Below are 20371 nucleotides of genomic sequence, written 5' to 3'. Positions count from 1 at the left end.
TCCAAGTACCATATTTTGCCTTGTATAATGTATACTTTTTGCCCAAATTTTTGAGGGAAAAATAAGGATGTGCATTATACATGGGGAGTACTAATTCTGTATCTATATAAATGTTTTTCTTTTATTTAATGCTTATGTATTAACCATGTGACTCCAGAAGGCAATAACAATATCCATATGCAAAATAATACCCTGGAATACAATAATCGGTTTTGTTGAACTTAGATCAACTTGTAATGAAAGCAGTTTCAGTCAATGATTCAATGAAATGGAACAAAGAGCAATGTATTGTTATCCACAGAGTATGATAGATGATGCCGATTGTCATCCACTCAATAAGATAGGTGATGCTGACTTTATTACTGCGGGGTGAACAGCATGACATCTCTCTGTGCAATTTAGGAGGGAGATATTATTGGAAAATCCCTTGGAAAATGTTGAAATGTACACTGCAAGCTTTAAGACAGAAGTTAATAAATATGCTACAAAGCATGGCAATAGAGCTGCCAAGAGACTCTTTGGACAGTCTTCCTCAGAGAATGTCAGCAGATTGTGGAGGCAACAGGAATAAAAGCTGCTTCAGATGCCAAGACAGAAGTCAATGTGAGGGAAACCCCCATCGTGGCTGGAGGTGAAGACCTGGATTCTGGAGCAGCCACAAACTGGGATCTCTGTTTTGACCAAGATGATACAAGAAGAAGGTAAAAGGATTGCATGAGAAAAAAAGCATTGATGATTTCTCAGGGACACCTAAATAGTGCTTTAATTTTATGAGGAGAAGGTTTCAGTAAGAGGCCATGAATGAAACTCACCCCAAAACTTCCAACAGCCTACAAGAATCAAGTTTTGAAATTTCATTCTTATGTTATCAGTCTTCAAAAGGCTTAGTAGAACTTTGAACTATCCCAAATTGCCAGTATGGATGAGGTCCCATTCACATTTGATGTGCCATCCAACAGAACTGCAGATGCCAAAGGAGCAAAGACCGTGGCTGTTAAAATGAGTGGTTGCAAGAAAACACATTTCCCCGTTGTTCTAGCCTGTTGTGCAGAGGGGACAAAGCTACCACCTATGACCACCTTTAAAAGAAAAACGTTTCCAAAAGAAAAGATTCCAAGTGGAGTTAATGTCCATGTGCATGAAAAAGGATGGATGAAAATCTGGTTTCACAAAGTCTGGTCAGGAAGGCCTGGAGGATTACTTAAAAAAACAGCTTTGTTTGTTTTTGATCACTTCCAAGCCCATGTTACACAAAGGGCAAAAACAATCGCAGTGGACTTGCTGTGATACCTAGTGGGCTAACCAGCCAACTGCAACCTATTGATGTATCAGTAAACAAGCCCTTTAAGGCCCTAATGAAGAAAGAGTAGATGTCATGGATACAGTCAGCTGGTAATGACTTAACACCTACAGGCAGGGTGAAAAAAGCATCCATAGCCCTTTGTGGTTGGATCCTAAGATTGTGGAACTGTGTCAAGAAGGAAGTAGTTGTAAAGTTGTTTTAAAAATGCAGCATCAAAAAAAAGGAGCCGAGAACCAAGATGGCAGCGTAGGTAGACACACTGCGCCTCCTCACAAAACCAGAACTGACAGAAAATCGAACAGCAAGGAAGTTCGACACCAAGGAAAGAAAAAAATAAACATTCATCTAGACCGGTAGGAGGGGCGGAGACGGGCACCGGAGCAGAGAGGACTCACATGGCTGTGGCGGGACGAGACTGGCAGAGTGTGGGATGAACGGGACAAGCAGTCTGACCACTAGCAAACCCTACGGCCCCACATTCGTGCACAGATAAACTGAGAGGGCCAGACTCAGAGTGGCGGAGAGCGGGGCAGGCAGAGCGGCAGGTAGCACCCTGTAGCCCCACATTCGTGCACAGATAAACCGGTCAAACAGCGGGGAGCTAAGCAGACCTCGCAACCTAGGGCTCCAGCACGGGAAAATAAAGCCTCAAACCTCTGATTGAAAACGCCCGTGGGGGTTGGGGCAGCAGCAGGAGAAACTCCCAGCCTCACAGGAGAGGTTGTTGGAGAGACCCACAGGGGCCTAGGGTGTGCACAAGCCCACCCACTCAGGAAACAGCACCAGAGGGGCCCAGTTTGATTGTGGGTAGCGGAGTGAAAGATTGAAATCCTGAGGAGAGTGAGGCAGGCGCCATTGTTCCCTCTCGGCCCCTCCCCCACGTACAGCATCACAGCACAGCAACCAGCGTTACCCCGCCCTGGTGAACACCTAAGGCTCCGCCCCTTAAAGTAACAGATGCGCCAAGACAAACAAACAAACAAAAAAAATGGCCCAAATGACAGAACACTTCAAAGCTCCACAAAAAATACAACTAAGCGAGGAAGAGATAGCCAACCTATCGGATGCACAGTTCAAAGCACTGGTTATCAATATGCTCACAGACTTGGTTGAATCTGTTCGAAAAACAGATGAAAAAATGAAGCCTATGCTAAGAGAAACAAAGGAAAATGTACAGGGAACCAATAGTGATGCGAAGGAAACTGGGACTCAAATCAACGGTGTGGACCAGAAGGAAGAAAGAAACATCCAACCAGAAAAGAATGAAGAAACAAACATTTGGAAAAATGAGGAGAGGCTTAGGAACCTCCAGGACATCTTGAAACATTCCAACATCCGAATTATAGGGGTGCCAGAAGGAGAAGAGGAAGAACAAAAAATTGAAAACTTATTTGAACAAATAATGAAGGAGAACTTCCCTAATCTGGCAAAGGAAATAGACTTCCAGGAAGTCCAGGAAGCTCAGAGAGTCCCAAAGAAGCTGGACCCAAGGAGGAACACACCACAGCACATCATAATTACATTACCCAAGATTACACAGAAGGAGAGAATCTTAGAAGCAGCAAGAGAAAAGGAGACAATTACCTACAGAGGACTTCCCATAAGACTGTCAGCTGATTTCTCCAAAGAGACCTTACAGGCAAGAAGGGACTCGCAAGAAGTATTCCAAGTCATGAAAGGCAAGGACCTACATCCAAGATTACTCTATCCAGCAAAGCTTTCATTTAGAATGAAAGGGCAGATAAAGTGCTTCTCAGATAAGGTCAAGTTAAAGGAGTTCATCATCACCAAGCCCTTATTATATGAAATGTTAAACGGACTTATCTAAGAAAAAGAAGATCAAAAATAGGAACAGTAAAAATGACAGCAAACTCACAGTTGTTAACGACCACACCTAAAGCAAAAACAAGAGCAAACTAGGCAAACAACTAGAATAGAAACAGAACCATAGAGATGGAGATCACATGGAGGGTTGTCAATAGGGGAGTGGGAGGGGGAGGGGGAGAAGGTACAGAGAATAAGTAGCATAGATGATAGGTGGAAAATAGGGGGAGGGTAAGAATAGTGTAGGAAATGTAGAAGCCAAAGAACTTATAAGTATGACCCATGGACATGAACTATAGGGGGGGAGTGTGGGAGGGAGGGGGTGGGCAGGATGGAGTGGGCTGAGGGTGGGGAAATGGGACAACTGTAATCGCATAATCAATAAATATACTAAAAAAATGCATCATCAGACTGGAGAGCATTATGCTAAGTGAAGTAAGCCAGGCGGTGAGGGACAAATACCATATGATCTCACCTTTAACCGGAACATAATCAACAAAAGAAAAAAGCAAACAAAATATAACCAGAGACATTGAAATTAAAAACATTGTAACAATAGCCACAGGGGAGTGGGGAGGGGATAGTGGGGAGAGGGGTCTATAGGAGCTACTATAAAGGACACAAGGACAAAATCAAGGGGGAGGTTAGGGGTGGGGGAGGGAGGTGGGACTGGCTGGGGTGCGGTGGAGTGAAGGGGAGAAAATGCGGACAATTGTAACTGAATAAAAATAAATTAATTAATTTAAAAAATGCAACATCAGCAATGCTATGGATGGAACTGAGGATGATGAAGTTTACTGGGATGAGGAAAGTGACTCTTCAGAAGACACCGGTTATGTAGAAATTGAAGAAGATGATAGCTCTGATATTGACAGTGACAAAGAGTTCTTGTCCTTCTATGATGCGTAAATATCATAAATTTGTTACTGGAACATAACATTTCTTGCACTTTGCATCTGTTCTTGTGTTTTGTAGTTATTTGTCACATAAAATTTCTTGTAACATATTATGTTCATTGACCATATTATGAAAATTGCTTTACAGTACAGAAAACAAATATCTAAATACAAATAAATAAAAAAATTGAATTAAAAATTAAAACGATTTTGTTCCCGAAATTTTGGGCCAAAAATGTGGGTGTTCATCATTCATGGCAAAAGTCAGCAGTTAACATTCCTTCCCTCTTTCCACTATGCATTAGTTTATACAATGACTTGCCTTAAGAAATTTTTGTTTTATTGTTTATTTATTGTTTATTATTCAAAGAATATAAAAAGGTGTATTGAAGTTCAAACTAATTGCCTAGAATTTTTCAATAGTGGGACCCAGATTTGGAAGGTGTTTTCTTTTTTTTTTCTAGTAGTCAGGCAAGCTCTGATGTGTCCACATCACTAATAGAGCTCTTTGAAAAATTAAAGTGATATTTTAATATTAAACTTACAATTTGGGGTCTAATTTTTAAAGGTGATTTGTTAGCATAACATGGCAATCTGTCATGTTACACTGACTTAGCATGGTGGCAAAATTAGGACTTTCACAAAAATAATAACAGACATCTTCTGTTTCATTGCACTGAATGGATTCTTAGGTAATGATACCAAAGATTGATGTATTTATTTAGGAGGAAAGGGAAACAGCCATGGCCAGAGGCTGGCTGCCTTTGAACTTGTGAGCTAGTTTGCAAGTTCTTCCTGTTAAGGCTTTCCCCTATAGTCCAGAACCACCTTGTGCAATGACAAATATTAATAAAAATGTCTCCAATATGCCAGGTACTATGCTTCATGGGAACTGGGGGAATTCACCCATGAAGAAACCAAACAGTGGGGTTGCTTCCTTAGGTAGACAACCATTAAAATTTAATTCATGCAAGATAAAAGTAGTAAGAGGCAGCAGTGGGGGTGATGGTGAGATGTCCCACAGAGGGAAAGGTGCCAGGGTGCAAAGAAGAACCCTTTCAAGGATATGACTGAAATGTACAATAGTGGAGCTCAAAACTCCAGCTGGACAGAGGAAGGTGATAGGGATAGAGAGGCAGACATGGGTGAGATCCTGCTGGTTCATGGGGACCATGCTGTCGACACAGGACATCGTCTTTCTCTACTTTTCCATTCTACCTTTTAGCACTCTCGAGTCACCCATACCAGCAGAGGCCCATCCGGACAAGACTGTGGTGTTCATGGCCACGGGATAACCAGTGTAGGTCACCACTGGACAAAAGAGGAACCAGTCATTCTGATGAAAGACATCACCGATGTGAATACCACCTCTCACTTGTATGAGTCTTTAGTGAACTCATCAACATACAAATTACCTATTTTTTTTTACTTACTATTTTCTCTCAACTAGAGTGTAAGCTCCATGAAAATAGGTAAATTATCTTATTCCTCTACTGCTGCAGCCCCAGCACCCTGAACTAGAACTGGCACATAGGTATATCCTTAATGGATAAATGAATTGATGGATGACTCTGAAGCCCACAGGAAAACAACTGTTCAGATTTGCATTTTAAAAATTTCACTTAGGGTATGAATGGAGCATATGGATGTTTAGTGAGGTAACAGAGTAAGATGAAAGTGGGAGATGAGAGTGACTGAGTTTATAGGATAATCTTTAAAGATCCTAGAGAGTTTCTGATAACCTTTTCTACTGGTGGGTAGGAAGATGATGATGGGAATGAACATATATTAAATTAACATATTCTAGGCACCTTCATATGCTTTACATCATTTCATTCTCAAACCAACAGTGCCTCTAATATGTGCATGCATTCTATTATAGATGAAGAAGCTGAGACTCAGAAAACTTAAGTAACTGGCTTACACAGCTACAATATGAACCTAGGTTGCCCAACTTTAAGGTGGATGCCCAACTGGAAATTATGTCATGCTGCCAATCAGAAAACTTGAGGAACTATATAGGTCAATCTCTGAAATCCAGATCCTAAAACTTACCATTTGGTTTTCGGAGGTTCTTTGCAGGCTCTAAATTGTGCAGGAAATGGTATGTTTTTATTAGATACTGTGATTCCTACACTTTCATTTTGAGTAATGTTCTTTGCAGAAATAGTTTTCAACTTCCTTAGCCACATTTAGCTAATTCATATTCTAGCTACCATTTTTAGCTCTGCCGTTTCCAGGATTTTCAGTCGAGTTCATGGAAGAGCCCCTTTTCCATGTTGCATCCTGCCTTAGTTTTTCAGATGATCCCAACTAAGGCAGAGAATTATCAATGACCCCAGCACACTTGTTTGTGAGTAGCTCAGAAAGGAGCTGACATTCTAGTCCAGTGCTCCAGTGACAGAACTTTCAGACACCCACTTTCAAATATCTCTGACTATTGGACGCAGGTGTGGGCATCCTCTTCTCCCACCCAAATTCCATGATTCCTCCAACTTGTAGTTCACATTCCCTTCCTGTCCCCTGCTTAGTGCCCAGCTGTATAACAGGATTTCTCTTTAGGTCCAAGTTTCTGACATTTACTTAAGATAAATTATACTTCTCTCTCAAGACTAGAGTTCTATCCTATCCTAAACCACAGTCCGTGCATGCCTGTTATCCTCTTGTTGACTCTCGTGCATGGGCACATGTTTCAGTCCCTACTTCAGCCTGGTGGCTGGGGTGCTGTCTACACTTCTGTTGGTGTGGCTTCTGGGTATCAGTTGACTTCTGCATTTCTTGCCATTGTGGAAACTTCATTTCCTACCCTGCCATCTTACATGGAGCTGCGAAAGTGGCACTGACTTTTGCCTAGTAATGTAGATGGGAGAGATGTATGTTACTTCCAACCTGGTCCATAAAAATCTCCACAGAACCAGCTGGATATAACCCTGCAGAAAACCTTGGTTATTTTGAAGTGCTAGAGCCTCTACCAATCAGTATCCTTGACTGGTTTCTGTGGCATAAACTACTCTACCTTTCTTGTGAGTGAAAAATTAGTCTCTGGTCTATGATGTTAAGCCACTTTGATCTGGGCTTTTACCTGACCCAGAGGCCAGAGATACTTGTATAAAACCTACTTCTTCCAAAAAGAACAGAGGCTGACATTTTTATAATTGGTTGAGCTTATGACCTTTTGAATAAATACTGTCCCACATAGCCATCAGCTCCTCTGGCAGTGGCCACCATTCCCAAGTCAGTCCTTCAACCCTTGTCTCATCATAAAGGACTGATATGAGGCCAGCCCACTGTCTTCTCCCCTGTGTCAGCATTGAGTTGCTTTTAGCTAACCACCATGAGTACAGCATACTGAAAGATACATAAATCTAAATTGTTTAGTAGGAAAAAACATAGGGAATCTAAATACCTCCATGGCCACAAGTCTGTGAGCACTCTGTCCAAGCTGTCCACCCCGAGAGCTGACAGTCTACCACACATTCCACTAGGCAGTGAGTGCTCATCCTCTGGGGCTTCTCCAAGTTACGCTGCAGATGGAAATAAAATATGATTTTACTAGAGAATTCCTACCAACAGCAAATCAAAACATTATCCTTTTATGCAAAAGACTGCCCTTTGTTCTATGATAATAATCTTTGTACATTTTTGTGGGGAAAGATACCCATTCTTATATAAATTGTTGACAATCACAGAAAATGGTTGTCCTTACTTCACAAAATCAAAACTTGTCAGCTGAAATTTCTTTTTATAAACGTTAGAATACACCTGCATTTATGGTACTGGGAAAGCAGGTGGTTATATGATAAAGGGATCTGTCCTGTCTGTCACTGATCTGGCAGTGAAGCAGAAGGCGGGCTCAGCGCTACATTCAAGCTCGTTGTTGTTGCTCTGGGTGCTCCAATAGTACATAGAGAGCTCAACAACTAGCTAGGCTGATACATAAATAAAATAAGAATAAAACCAAAATCAATAACCAATCTAAAGTTTATTTAAAAAGAGCAATTATGCAAAAAAAAAAAAAACATGGTCATGGGCTTAATCACAGGAAAAGCTGATGATACAGTTCGTTTTCCTCTTGTTCTCTCTGAAACCCGAATCTAGGTAAAATCTACAAATTTTCTAATGATCAAGGTAGAAGAGGTCTCAGTAAAACAATAAATCACCTAAGAAACAGAAAGAATAATTACAAATTCTGCTTTAGGAATGACACACCGTGTGCTTCTTTAGCAAATATTTGACAGTCAACACATGTTAAATGTTAGAAATGTCCATACCAAAATAAAATTAAGGATTATAGTATAATTACTTGACAAGTGGGCAAAATGGAAATTAGCATATGGGATCTATTATCCATATAAGATATATGGATGTTCAAGTTAGGTTAATAATTCGGGACTACCTTAGACTAATATGTTTAAAAATAATTATTGGACATACGGTATTTAGAAAGCAGAGAAATTGATTTTTCTATTAACGAAAATTTTTATCTTTTTTTGTGGCAAAAGAAAAGATTTATTAGACAAAATAAATGTAAGACTTTCAATTATTTGAGTTATTGTAGACTGCTGATTTATTTTTCTTGTAGCTGACAACTTTTGAGAGGCAGATATACTGAAATAAAATGCTGACACAAATCACTGACTCCTGGTTGACAGAACTCTGCCACGCATTAGCCAGTTTCAGAATTTCACCAAATGGAACATCCAATTTCAGACGGTCTGGTCTTAGAGTTGGTGTTGGTCTGTAGGTACACTTCTGCTTTAGAGAGCATGTTGTTGGGACACTACTTAACATCGTTAAATCAGGACAGATGAGGAAAGTTTTGTATTGATTTCAATTTCTACTTGTGGACTCCACCTACGTTAGGAGAAATGTGACAACTTTTTGTTCTGTAAGTTTGTTTAAAAAAAGTTTCTGTGGTGATCTGATTTAACTGGCCCCATATTTTCAATTTATTCCAAAGATTGTTTAGTGATTCTTATAGTGTGACAGCATATGGTCATTTTTATTTCTATTAGATTTCCCCCTTGGTGCTTTCACTTGTACATCAAGAAGGTAATGCCAACTTTTTTGGAACAGATTTTAACCAAACTCCATATAGTTGGTCACAGGAAAAACAAGGGCAAAAATTTCCAAACCTGCTAATTTAAAATTGGGTAGGGAGGCACTTTAACTTAGTTTGAGAAGAAAAATACAACTGCACTAATTATCTAGCAATCAAATACTAAAAAAATTAGCACAGTATCCTAAAAGCAAGTGTCAGTGTTCTTGTTACATGCCAGGGACAGTGTTTATCACACATGGAAATGAATCGCCTGCCCAACACAAAGAATCATATCTAAATATTAGAGCCACATGATGTCAATGGTTTGTTGGTCAGATAATACATATAAACGAGTTATTAAAAATAATAAAAATATATATTATTTATTTATTATTGATTTTTTAGAGGGAGAGAGAGAAAGAGACATTGATTTGTTGCTCCACTTGTTTATGCATTTACTGGTTGACTCTTGTATGTGCCCTGACCAGGGAAAGAACCCACAAACTTGGAGTATGAGAACGATGCTCTAAAAAAGGAGCTACCCAGCCAGGGCAAAATATATATATTTTAAGGAACACATTTCCCCACTGCAAAATGGCCTTTGCTGGCCATTGTGACTAAGTTCAAACTAGTGAGATATTACTGTATTATACTAGTACCAATTTCTCTAGCTGAACCTAAGCTGTGATAAGAAATCAATCTGCCACCTGTATCAAGAATCCTGGAAGTTACACACCAATATTAATGAAAACAAAGCCTTGGGTGTGAAATGCAAACATGAACAACTTACCTGCTCACATTGGTCCATGCTGACTGGCTTGCCATCACTGCGTACACAGCTCAGAAGGCGGGTCCTGACACCTTGCCCACATGTCGCATTTTCACTCAGCTGGCATGTGCTCCACTCTACAGGCAAAGAACCACCAAACTGAATTTCAAAACCATGGCCATGAGCCCTGACTGGTGTAACTAGTGGACTGAGCATGGGCTGCAAACCAAAGTGTTGCCAGTCCAATTCCCAGTCAGAGCACATGCCTGGGTTGCAGGCCAGGTCCCAGTGGGGGCCACGTGAGCGGCAACCACACATTGATGTTTCCCCCCTTCCTCTTTCTCTAAAAATAAGTAAATAAATTCTTTTAAAAAAGCATGGCCATGAGAGCAAAATACAACAAACCTTTGATATCTGCATTGGTAGAGGAGGATAGTGTGCCCATAATCCTGAACCCACTTTCAGCTGGCTTCAAAAACATCATGCAATCTCTTTCAGAACAACAATCAAATGGAGAACAGTGAGTCACCTTCCTAAGTTTGCTTTCTTGAGGTAAAGCACCAAGTATTTGTTAGAAACCATCTCACAGTTGGCTAGGAAGGAAAGGAAAGGCACTAACCAGGAAAACCAGTTTGGAATCATCTATTTGCTGGGGATAATAGAGAAAAAAACCCAGAAATAAGCTAGTCTTTGATATAAACTTGAAAATGTTTTCAAGGAATAAATATGATCATCAGAACAATTTGGTACATTTGGTACAGTGAAACCAAGAGAGATACCCCAAAAGGAAAGAGTTTAACATATTCAGAACTATATGGTCTGTCCCCAAAACTCTGTATTTAAAAAATTATTCTGTCATCAAAAAAGGTTTTATATATTGGGATAGTTGTTTTACAAAGTAGACAACTGAGAGCTCAACCCAAATCTCCCATAATTAACCTACTTCTTAAAAATTTTTTATTGTTGAGGATAAAAAGGACAATCTTGATTATATGCAATCAGAACCTTTTAAAGGAGCTTTTCCATATTTGGTAGATGATCTGAGAGTTTAAAAGCATAGCAAACTCTTGGTATAATAAAATCAGTGTTTTAAAGACATGCTTTTTTCACTAAAGCAAATTTAATTGTATTTCTGAAAAATCACTAGGAAAACCAAGTATCCGAAGCACCTTTAACTAAAGAAAAAGAACAAAAACATGAGGCCATATTTCACCTGTAAAGACAGCCATACTGCTCCACAGAACTTACTACAAGGTTTTCTACATGAGAAACCTCAGCGGTGCCACTGGGATTTCAGCAGGGAATTTGTTTCGGAAAACAAGACTGCTTTGCACTGCAAGCACATGGCAGTTTGGTCGTCAGTATTGAGTTCAGTGCTGAGACTGAACGTGGTTCCACGTTTTGTGGCATTTTGTATATCTGCTACTGTGGGAAACGGTGGGTAGCAGATCAGTGTGACTGAACAGTTTTTGGTGTTGTACACTGAGCACTGTGGTTCCCAGGAAAGATCTTGGCGGCTTAGTAACAATGCTGTTAGGGTTCTCAGTGCCTCTCAAACATCCCTGTCCAGATGGCAGGCCTATCATTCATCCGCACTGAGATCCATAGAGCACGTACATCACAAGCTTGAGTTTCTTGAAATAACAGAGACCATTAAGTAGCTAAATTCCATGACAGGATGAATATGTTCTTTCCTAAGTGGTAAATTACCCCCTGATATTTTTATTGTTCTGTTTATAATAGCTTAATTTGACTTTATTCTGTACTGTTGCCAAATTTTTCTAGGCATCTTTGAATTCAGAGATTCCAGGTGGCGTTGCTGACTCTACATGCCGAGAGTGGGCATTTCTTGCTGTAAAGGAACACTAGAAATATCAAACTCTCAGCCTCTCCTGCAATACATTGGTACATTCTATTGTTGGTCCTTAATCTGGAGAATGAAAATACATATGAATATCCTCCCATCAGTCAACATTAAGGGAAAAGGGCATGGCCGTGGATCTCAACTATACCTGTCAGATCGTACTGGAACTGGAAGCAATTTTCATTGAGGAGGCAAGGCCGCACCTGGGAGTCTTCAGCACACATCATCCTGGAGCTCAGAGAGGGCCTCAGCAGGTGGCGGGTTCTTCTCTGCATTGTGTGGGGGTCACATGACTATGAAAGCCAGAGAGCAGGCAGAGTCAGGGGAGACACAGAGTTAGCTGATAAATTATGATTATCTGTATACATGTGGGGACATGTACAATAACTATAGGGAAGAGACTATTGAAAACATTAAACATAATATTTCGGACATAAAACCATTATGTTATGCAATGTAAATAGGTTTTGGTGTTGTTGCCTGACAACTCTTTGTTTTCTGTGTTAGAGTGAAGCCTACATTTTTATATCTCCATGTGTAATTAGGTTCAGAGAGCCTATTTCATCAAATAAAATGTACTCTGTGCTCTCAAATAGGCGGCCCCTCAGCAAGCGAGTGCTGCATTGTGAATGTTTAAATGAATGAAGAAAGGAAGACACTGTCCTGGTGCCCTCGGATAGTCTAGCCCAATAGAAAGAACCACGCAGAACATGTTAATGAGGACATCGCTTTTAAAATCGTGGAACAGAGAGATACACATTGAATTATGAAATCAATATTGCCAACAGACCAGAACTTTCCTCATCATCAGGAGGCCCTCTGTGTCACCGACAATGAGCCACTGCATGCCATGGCTTTTTCAGCAAAATAAATGTACAAATGTGAACTTCAGAGATCTCCTGAAAATATCACTTTTCCCATGGGTCCGCATGTTCTCTCAGCTTCGATGCATGTAATGCCCTTGAGCCAAGTAAACCAGCCTACCTACCACATCTTCTCCAGCTGCTTTATCTACAGTGGACCTCAAGCCTCCCTGACTGGAATAATCTCCCTTCAGCTGTCCTACAGCTTATCCTTCCCCTCCCTCAGAACGCTAATGGGGCCTTCATCACTGACATCATTAAAAGAAAGCCTCATCTTTCTTTTAATAATTACAAATTCTTCTCTTCTTTCCTGAACAACATTCCACCCATGCTGAGGAATTACTCCATGTGACCTGCTTCTAAACATACATGCACACACATACACGTATATGTTATACCTGCCTCTATAATATTATTATTCTTTATTACCCTGGCTCCTTCCTTTTTTTTATAAACTCTTCGGATCATGGTTTCTACTTGCATATCATGCCCTAAAATCTTGGTATATATTTTACACAGTGGTTGTTCAAAAAATAACATTAAGTATGGTCACAACAACACAATTCCAGACCCAGAAGTCTAAAGAGGTACAGAGATGCTTAAGCCACAGGAGAAATAAAAATCTCTGAATTAAAGTCACCAAATCATCATGTCCATATTTGGGATGTTCCATTTATTTTGTATTCCTTTTACTGTTTCAGATATTGCAGCAAGAGCATAACCTATAAACTGAATCTTCACTGTTAATCACCATGATAATGTTTGGATGCACTAAACTATGCAGAACGATGCCACAACCTTTTTCTAATTTGAAGCATCTGGAACCAATGAAAGACATTTACTATTCATGTGACTTTATAGCTGGATAACCTGTCAATACTTATAAAGTAATTTTATATTTTAATTGTATTGAATGATCAAGAAGGGCCATTAAAATCAGGTAATTATTCTCAGTTATCTGCAAATTAATCCCATGCTAAATGCTTACCAATAATTTATTATTGGTTCACTAATGAATATGTCTGCATGGGAAGGAATACTAAATATTTGCCAATGAAAGAAAATGAAGTTACCTGGGTAGATATTCCTGATTACTTCTTTTCTACATTATAAAAAATTAACATCCGGACCAAGTGAATATGCATAAGGACTTACGTACCAGTTTAGCCTAAGCCAACAAATAAAGCGAAAGAGAAAATGACGTACAAACACACACATATACAAATAAAATTACTAGGTAACCTTGAACAATTCACTTATGTACATTGTACCTTATTTCTTTATCTAAACCTAGGTGAGAAAGGGGTATAATTTGATAAGATTTAAGGATTTCCTCACAGTCTATCAGTCTCTAGTTTCTAAGAATGGTGGGTATGGTTTTAAAATAGCTTCTTGAACCTAACCTGTCATTCATAACCATGTGATGTTGATAATCACCTTTTAGAAATTAACATATTAAAATCTGATAATGCAGCAAACTCTCCCACTAACACTTTTTCCGAAGAAACAGGTGAAGAGGGGAGCATGAGGTACTAAAATCTACAAACACAACCCAACCTCATCTTAGGCAATATTTTCACATTCCACCTTATAAACATTGTCCTAGCATTGCTTTCAAATGATAGATGCGCTACCGTTTCTCACAGGGACATAGGCATGGGGCTAAGAAAAAAAGAACAGGGAAGGAGGCTTACATCTGATGATTTCTTTATTGGACCAAGACTCCTCAAATATAAGCTTGGACCTCCTGTTTCCTAGAGCATGTACATAAAGATGTGCTGTCAACTTTATAAATAAAAAAGTGAGAAAGCAATGTGTGGATCACTAACCCAAAGTCAACTCTGGGCCAGTTCCATTATAAAAAAAATCAATGTTATATAGCTCAAGTTTACTTGCTAGGAAAGGCGATAACCAATAAGTACCAATTATAATACTCTCTACTTCTCTGTGATTTTTCTTTCTGTGGTTTCAGTTGCCCAAGGCCAAATATAGTCCAAAAATATTCTATAGAAAATTCCAGAAATAATTCATAAGGTTTAAATTGCTGTTAAGAGTAGTGTGATGAAATACCACTCCACCTCACCTGGTGTGTGAACCATCCCTTTGTCTTGTGTCGCCACACTGTGTATGCTCCCCTGTATCTGAGGGAATAGAATTATTTCTCTAATTCTCATACATTTTTTATAAAATCTAGATGACGGTTCCCAGAATCTATCATTAAATTAATAAGCATACCAATAAATCAATTTTATTTACCCATATAAATAACAGATAATTTAGATACTTTAAATAAATCCAAATAAGAATGCATAATTTGATATTTTTCTCATTAACACTGAACTATTAACAATCACAGTTTAATAAAATCTGGCATAATTACAAGTTCTTGTGAATTTAAGTCACTCTGCAAATTTCTTGTCTGGAGATGAGCATGATTCCAAGGCCTGTCCTTGTCAGCTCTCATTACATATCGATACCCAACGCCTTTATTCTCTTACAAAGTTTATCTGCTGATTCTGAGATGGTCTCTCCCTCATTTAGTCAATTAGCTTTCCTGTCAGTAGCTCTGCTATTTCTCTCTATATCTTTCATAAGGCAACAATGGATATATGCTATGAACGTGAGTTTTCTTATTTGGAAAAATGGGGTAAAAAGATTCACAAAATTTAAATGAAATTAAACCATCATTCTCAAAGTCTGATAAAGGATAAGAAAACCTCTAGGGAAGAAAAATCTGAGACTGAAGAACTATTAATCATGCCTCTCATACTTAAAATTTTCTCAGAGACTCTAAGGGGATGGTTATAGAAGTAAAAAAAAAGTTCTTTGCACATTACAGTGAAACAGGAGAGCAACATCAAAAATAGATAGTATGCTCCTTAAAATTAAGTGGAATGTTATCTCCACAAGCCTCAAAGTGAGCACAGGTGCGGCCAATGACTGACGCTACAGGACCTCTATGATGTCAGCATCCGATAAGAGAAAGAGAAAGGTTAAAAAATAGACATTTGCATACCCCAAAACTACAAAATGAAAAATTAAACCTGAGAGTCATGAGATTTTTAATACACTTAAAGCAGGTGACTGTAATGTTTCCATGGAAACGTTTTGGGAGCTGATTCAGTCTGGGTCCAATGAACTCTCAACATCAACAAGCCAAAGCTCCCTTCCAGGAAGGTTTCCTGCAAGAGAAACTGGCAGGAAGAGGTTCCAAATTAAATAAAACAAGGACGGTAGCAATGAAGAAAAAGGAAGGGAGGGGCAGTAAACACAGTGGGGAGGGAAAAGGAATCCTGTAAAATCTCACAAAATAAGCTAATGTATTTTTGATCTTGCAGAGAGAGACAGCACACTATGGACAATGGGAATGAAAGCAGGAAAAAACAATTCTCAAATACACCTCCTTCTAAAAGTTCACAAAATTTGATTTGCAGGAAAGTAAGCAAAGAAAAGGATTAAGTTCAAACCCCACAAAACAGTATCATGAGGAAAAAAAGAACAAATGTCAGAGATAATAACCCCATAGGTAGAAAAGTGCATCAAGAAGACATGCATGAAAAACAAATGAAAACTACTATTTCAAAATGAACTAATAGTCACTTAGGAAATAAGACAAGATATGAAAGAAAAACATAAATAAAAATACAAAAACACCCAAAACTCAAGTGATAGGACTTAGTAAACAGAAATAAATTTTTTTTTCAGAAATAAATATAAAACTAGGCAAAAAGAGAATAAAAATACAACAAATATGCTTCAAACATAGAAATGGAAAAAGAAAATAAGAAATTAATAAAATTATTTTAAAAGTATTTGAGAAAAACCAATGAGTAGAAAAGTGAGACAGAACAGATGCCACGTGCACATAAGAATCTATGAAAAAGAAAACCTAAGAGAACAGAACAACACAGAAAGTTTCAAGAAAATTTTTTTAAAGACTTGAAACTACTATTTAAAGGGTACATTGAAATCACTAATACTGAGATATATTCTAGTAAAATTATTAAGCTTTAAAGAAAGACCTACAACCTAGATTACTCTACCCAGCAAAGCTATCATTTAGAATGGAAGGGCAGATAAAGTGCTTCCCAGACAAGGTAAAGCTAAAGGAGTTCATCATCACCAAGCCCTTATATGAAATGTTAAAGGGACTTATCTAAGAGAAAAGATCAACACTATGAACAGTAAAATGACAATAAACTCACAATGATCAACAACTGAACCTTAAAAAAATCAAAAACAAACTAAGAAAACAACTAGAAAAGGGACAGAATCACAGAAATGGAGATTACATGGAGGGTTATCAGCGGGGAGGAGAATGGGGGAGGATGGGGGAAAAATAGTCACATGCAGTGAAGGATGCTAAGAAAACACCTCCTTATTTTGAAAACTGGTAAATAAAGGGTAAATACACGTTTTTTTCATGCTGCCTTTTCTACATAAATTGGATTAATCATTAATTAAATAGCAGGATGATAGAATATAGGTGTTCCAATATTTTCGTATTTCCTAAATGGTAAAAGGGTCTAGGAATTGAACAACAATGATACCTAAACTCATAAAAAGAGATAACCAGACATGACCTTCTGAAAAAGAGCACACATTCTATGAAGGAGTCTTGCCCTGAATCTGATTGCACCTCCCAAACTCCCAATTTACAGGAAATTCAAGGACAGAGGGCCATATTAAGCTTCACTAGTGGGGATGCATTTTCTAGACAGACTGGGTAATTCTATAGGGAAGATGGCCTGTTTTCCTTACCAATGAATCGTTATTGAGAAAAAAAGAAAGAAATGAGAGAAAAAAAAAACAAGTTAAAATATATCTAAAGTCATCATAAAAACAGGTAGAACTAAGCTATAATGTTCAGCCACCAAGATTATATTCTAAAGGAAAAAATCATCACAGAAGTCGGTACAGAGTTTGCTTCTGAGGGAGGTGAGGAAGATATATTAGGAAGAAACAGTGAAGCTTTTTGCGGGTAACTGCCAAGTCTCTGCCTTCTAACCTGGGTGGCTATTTGATGACTAAACTGAACATTTGTTTTGTGTGGTTTTCCATATTTGTGTTAAAGTCAGTATTTTAAAAAGTTAAAAGAATTTTCTCTCATTATCCTTGGTTTCTTTTCATTTTAGGATTTGATAGTCTCCCATGAGCAGAGTTTTCCTAAGTGTGTTGTTTTCTACAGTGTGTTAATAGATCCCGACAGAGAAAAAGCAAATGCATTTAGAAAACATTGAAATAAATAGTGCTAAACGAGGATGTTTTTACAATAGATCTTTACTATATTTGGCAGAGTCTTCTATTAAGTCATTGAAATTTATTCTCTCTTTCTTCCTGTGCATGGAAGTGAACCACATTTCCCCGCCTTCCTCGCAGTTGGTGTAACTGTGCAACTGCAATTTGACAGCTGAGAAGGAAGTGGGGGACTGTGTGTGACACTCCCCTCCTGACCCTAAAGGTTCCCACATGGCTCCCCCATTCTCTTCGCCCTCCCCAGTGAAATGGAACAGCAACAACAGGAATGACTTTGGACACCAGGTTGAAGATGGCAGACCCTGCATACGCTGCATTAGTCTGGGCCCAGAATGACTGCATGAAATGGACAGTGTCCTTGCCCCATGGAGGACCTTTTTCTGGGAAACAAAATTGTATCCCATTTGAACCATACACTTTTGGGTTATATGTTTTTGTAAATTATCTAGAACTACTTATGACTCTCTTAAAGTCTCAGGTTTTTAAGTATCAGCTTAGCATTTCATATGACACATTTGAGAAATATGGATGTTTCCCAGTCTCAGGTTTAAAGACATAAATGAACATGAAATTCCTTGTAAATTATAAATTGTTAAATTATTATCTACGTGAGTCAATTCCTGCCTTTGAAAACTCTTGTAGTAAAGTCTCCATATACTTTAAACAAATACTTTTTGAGAATACATTAAATGCAAGGCACTGCACCAATGAATAAAACATCATTCAGGGAGGATTTTCTTATTATACTTTGGATTTTCAAGAGATCATACCTTGTCTGCACAAAAGACTTACAATTTAAAAGAACATGTTAAGGATTTAAAAGGAAATAGAGTTATTTTATCCTTCCTATACAACAAAAGCATTACTGAACTTGCCTGTAAGGAAGTTAGGTTTAATTTACTAATTATGTGCATTGGAAGGTAAGGTGGCAGGTAAATGAGGTTGGTGTTAGTCAGAAAAAGATGTGCCCATCAGTGAATGACTGTATCAAAAAACTGGGGTACATTTACACAATGGAATACTATGCAGCAGAAAGAAAGAAGGAGCTTCTACCTTTTACCACAGCACAGACAGAACTGGAGAGCATTATGCTAAGTGAAATAAGCCAGGAGGTTAAAGACAAATATCACATGATCTCACCTATAAGAGGAACCTAATCAACAAAACAAATAAGTAAGCAAAATATAACCAGAGACATTGAAATAAAAAATAAACTGACAGTAAATAGAAAGGAAGGGGGAGAGGATAATGGGGAAAATGGGGAAGGGCCATCAAGGAACATGTATAAAGGACACATGGACAAAGCCAAAGGGGGGGTAGGATTGAGAGTAGGAGGTGGGGATGGCAGGGGGTAGGGGGTGTTGGTGGGGGAAAAATGGAGACAACTCTACTTGAACAACAATAAAAAAATATAAAAAAACACAGTGTTTTTTTCAAATGTCAAGTTGTGATATATTAGTGGGTTGTGAATACTATATTACTAATAATTTTACAATGCTTATGTTCTGGTCACTGTTTTATGTTCTTTAAATTAATTTATTTTATCAACATAACAGCCTTATAAGGTAGACATATTATCTCCCCATTTTACAGATGGCACGGAGAGGTTAAGTAGTTTCATCAAGACCACACAGCTAGAAAAGGAAAGAGCCAAGATTCCAATCCCATCAGTCTTACAGAGTACAAGTTCTTAGCTATGCTTCTTGGTTTTCCAGTTAGTGGGCCAAAACAGCACTTTTGAAACTGAGAGAGCATAGCATAGAAAATGTCTATCATATACTCAGAATGAAAATATTTTGTGAAGTGGTTATTTCTGAATACACACACACACATATATGTAAGTAAATAATCATGTATATGCCCATTTGTTATATAAAATGTGTATTTCCTACTGGGTCTCATGGTCAAAAACATTCAAAAGCCACCAATCTAATAAAAATGCTTATCAAAAGAATTATTTCATTAAATGGACTTTCATGATCATTATTGCAAGACTATGTTTTTATTATTTAGAGTTTTTTAAATTTTTCAAGTATGAACTGTAACTTTTTTTAAAGGGGTGGATGTTCATTCTTTCTACAGTATTTCTCTCTATCATAAAAACTATTTGTGTCTTTAATTACCAGGATTAATTTCAGGACAGAATACTTATTAAGTTTGTACCTAGAAAACTCCTGTTTATTTTCAATATATTTTAAATATATTCCTGTAAGAAAAATTAATTTATTAAGCATACCCCTTCCCATAGGAAATGAGTATGGATGTAGGTTGCTGCCTGTATGCTGTCTAGATAAATTGGAACTAGCCAGAGGGGAGACCAATATGGGGTGCCTGTGTAAACTTTCCATGTATTGGAAGAGCAACTATATTCAGAATATTCCCTTCCACAGCGTTCTTTAGGACAGAATAGGAAGTGGAGTCAAAACAGAAATATAGTTACTCACCCTTTAGGCCTGGAGTAATACACATATACCATGGCCATATATTGGAAGGGAGTAGAAGGTACAGTACCAAATGAGGCATTCCAGTAGTAAGGCATAGGAAGCATTTCAGTG

At 38.2% G+C, this 20371-nt stretch overlaps 1 protein-coding gene across 3 annotated transcripts in view; it reads right to left on the bottom strand.

Annotated features, from left to right (window-relative positions):
* The window catches only part of THSD7B (thrombospondin type 1 domain containing 7B), an 865484-nt gene that overhangs the window by 39500 nt on the left and 805613 nt on the right, over positions 1-20371 (bottom strand). For all 3 annotated transcript variants that reach the window (XM_024569693.3, XM_045203176.2, XM_053918625.1), the window contains 3 exons: positions 11846-11990; positions 9855-9970; positions 7430-7547 (listed from right to left, as the gene is read on the bottom strand). In XM_024569693.3, coding sequence (XP_024425461.2) covers positions 7430-7547; positions 9855-9970; positions 11846-11990 — 379 coding nt within the window. The remainder of the gene's footprint in view (positions 1-7429; positions 7548-9854; positions 9971-11845; positions 11991-20371) is intronic.

This window comes from Desmodus rotundus, chromosome 2, assembly GCF_022682495.2.
Source record: "Desmodus rotundus isolate HL8 chromosome 2, HLdesRot8A.1, whole genome shotgun sequence".
NCBI lineage: Eukaryota > Metazoa > Chordata > Mammalia > Chiroptera > Phyllostomidae > Desmodus > Desmodus rotundus.
Note: the sequence above shows the minus strand (reverse complement) of the source record. Positions and strands in the feature narration are given on the sequence as shown.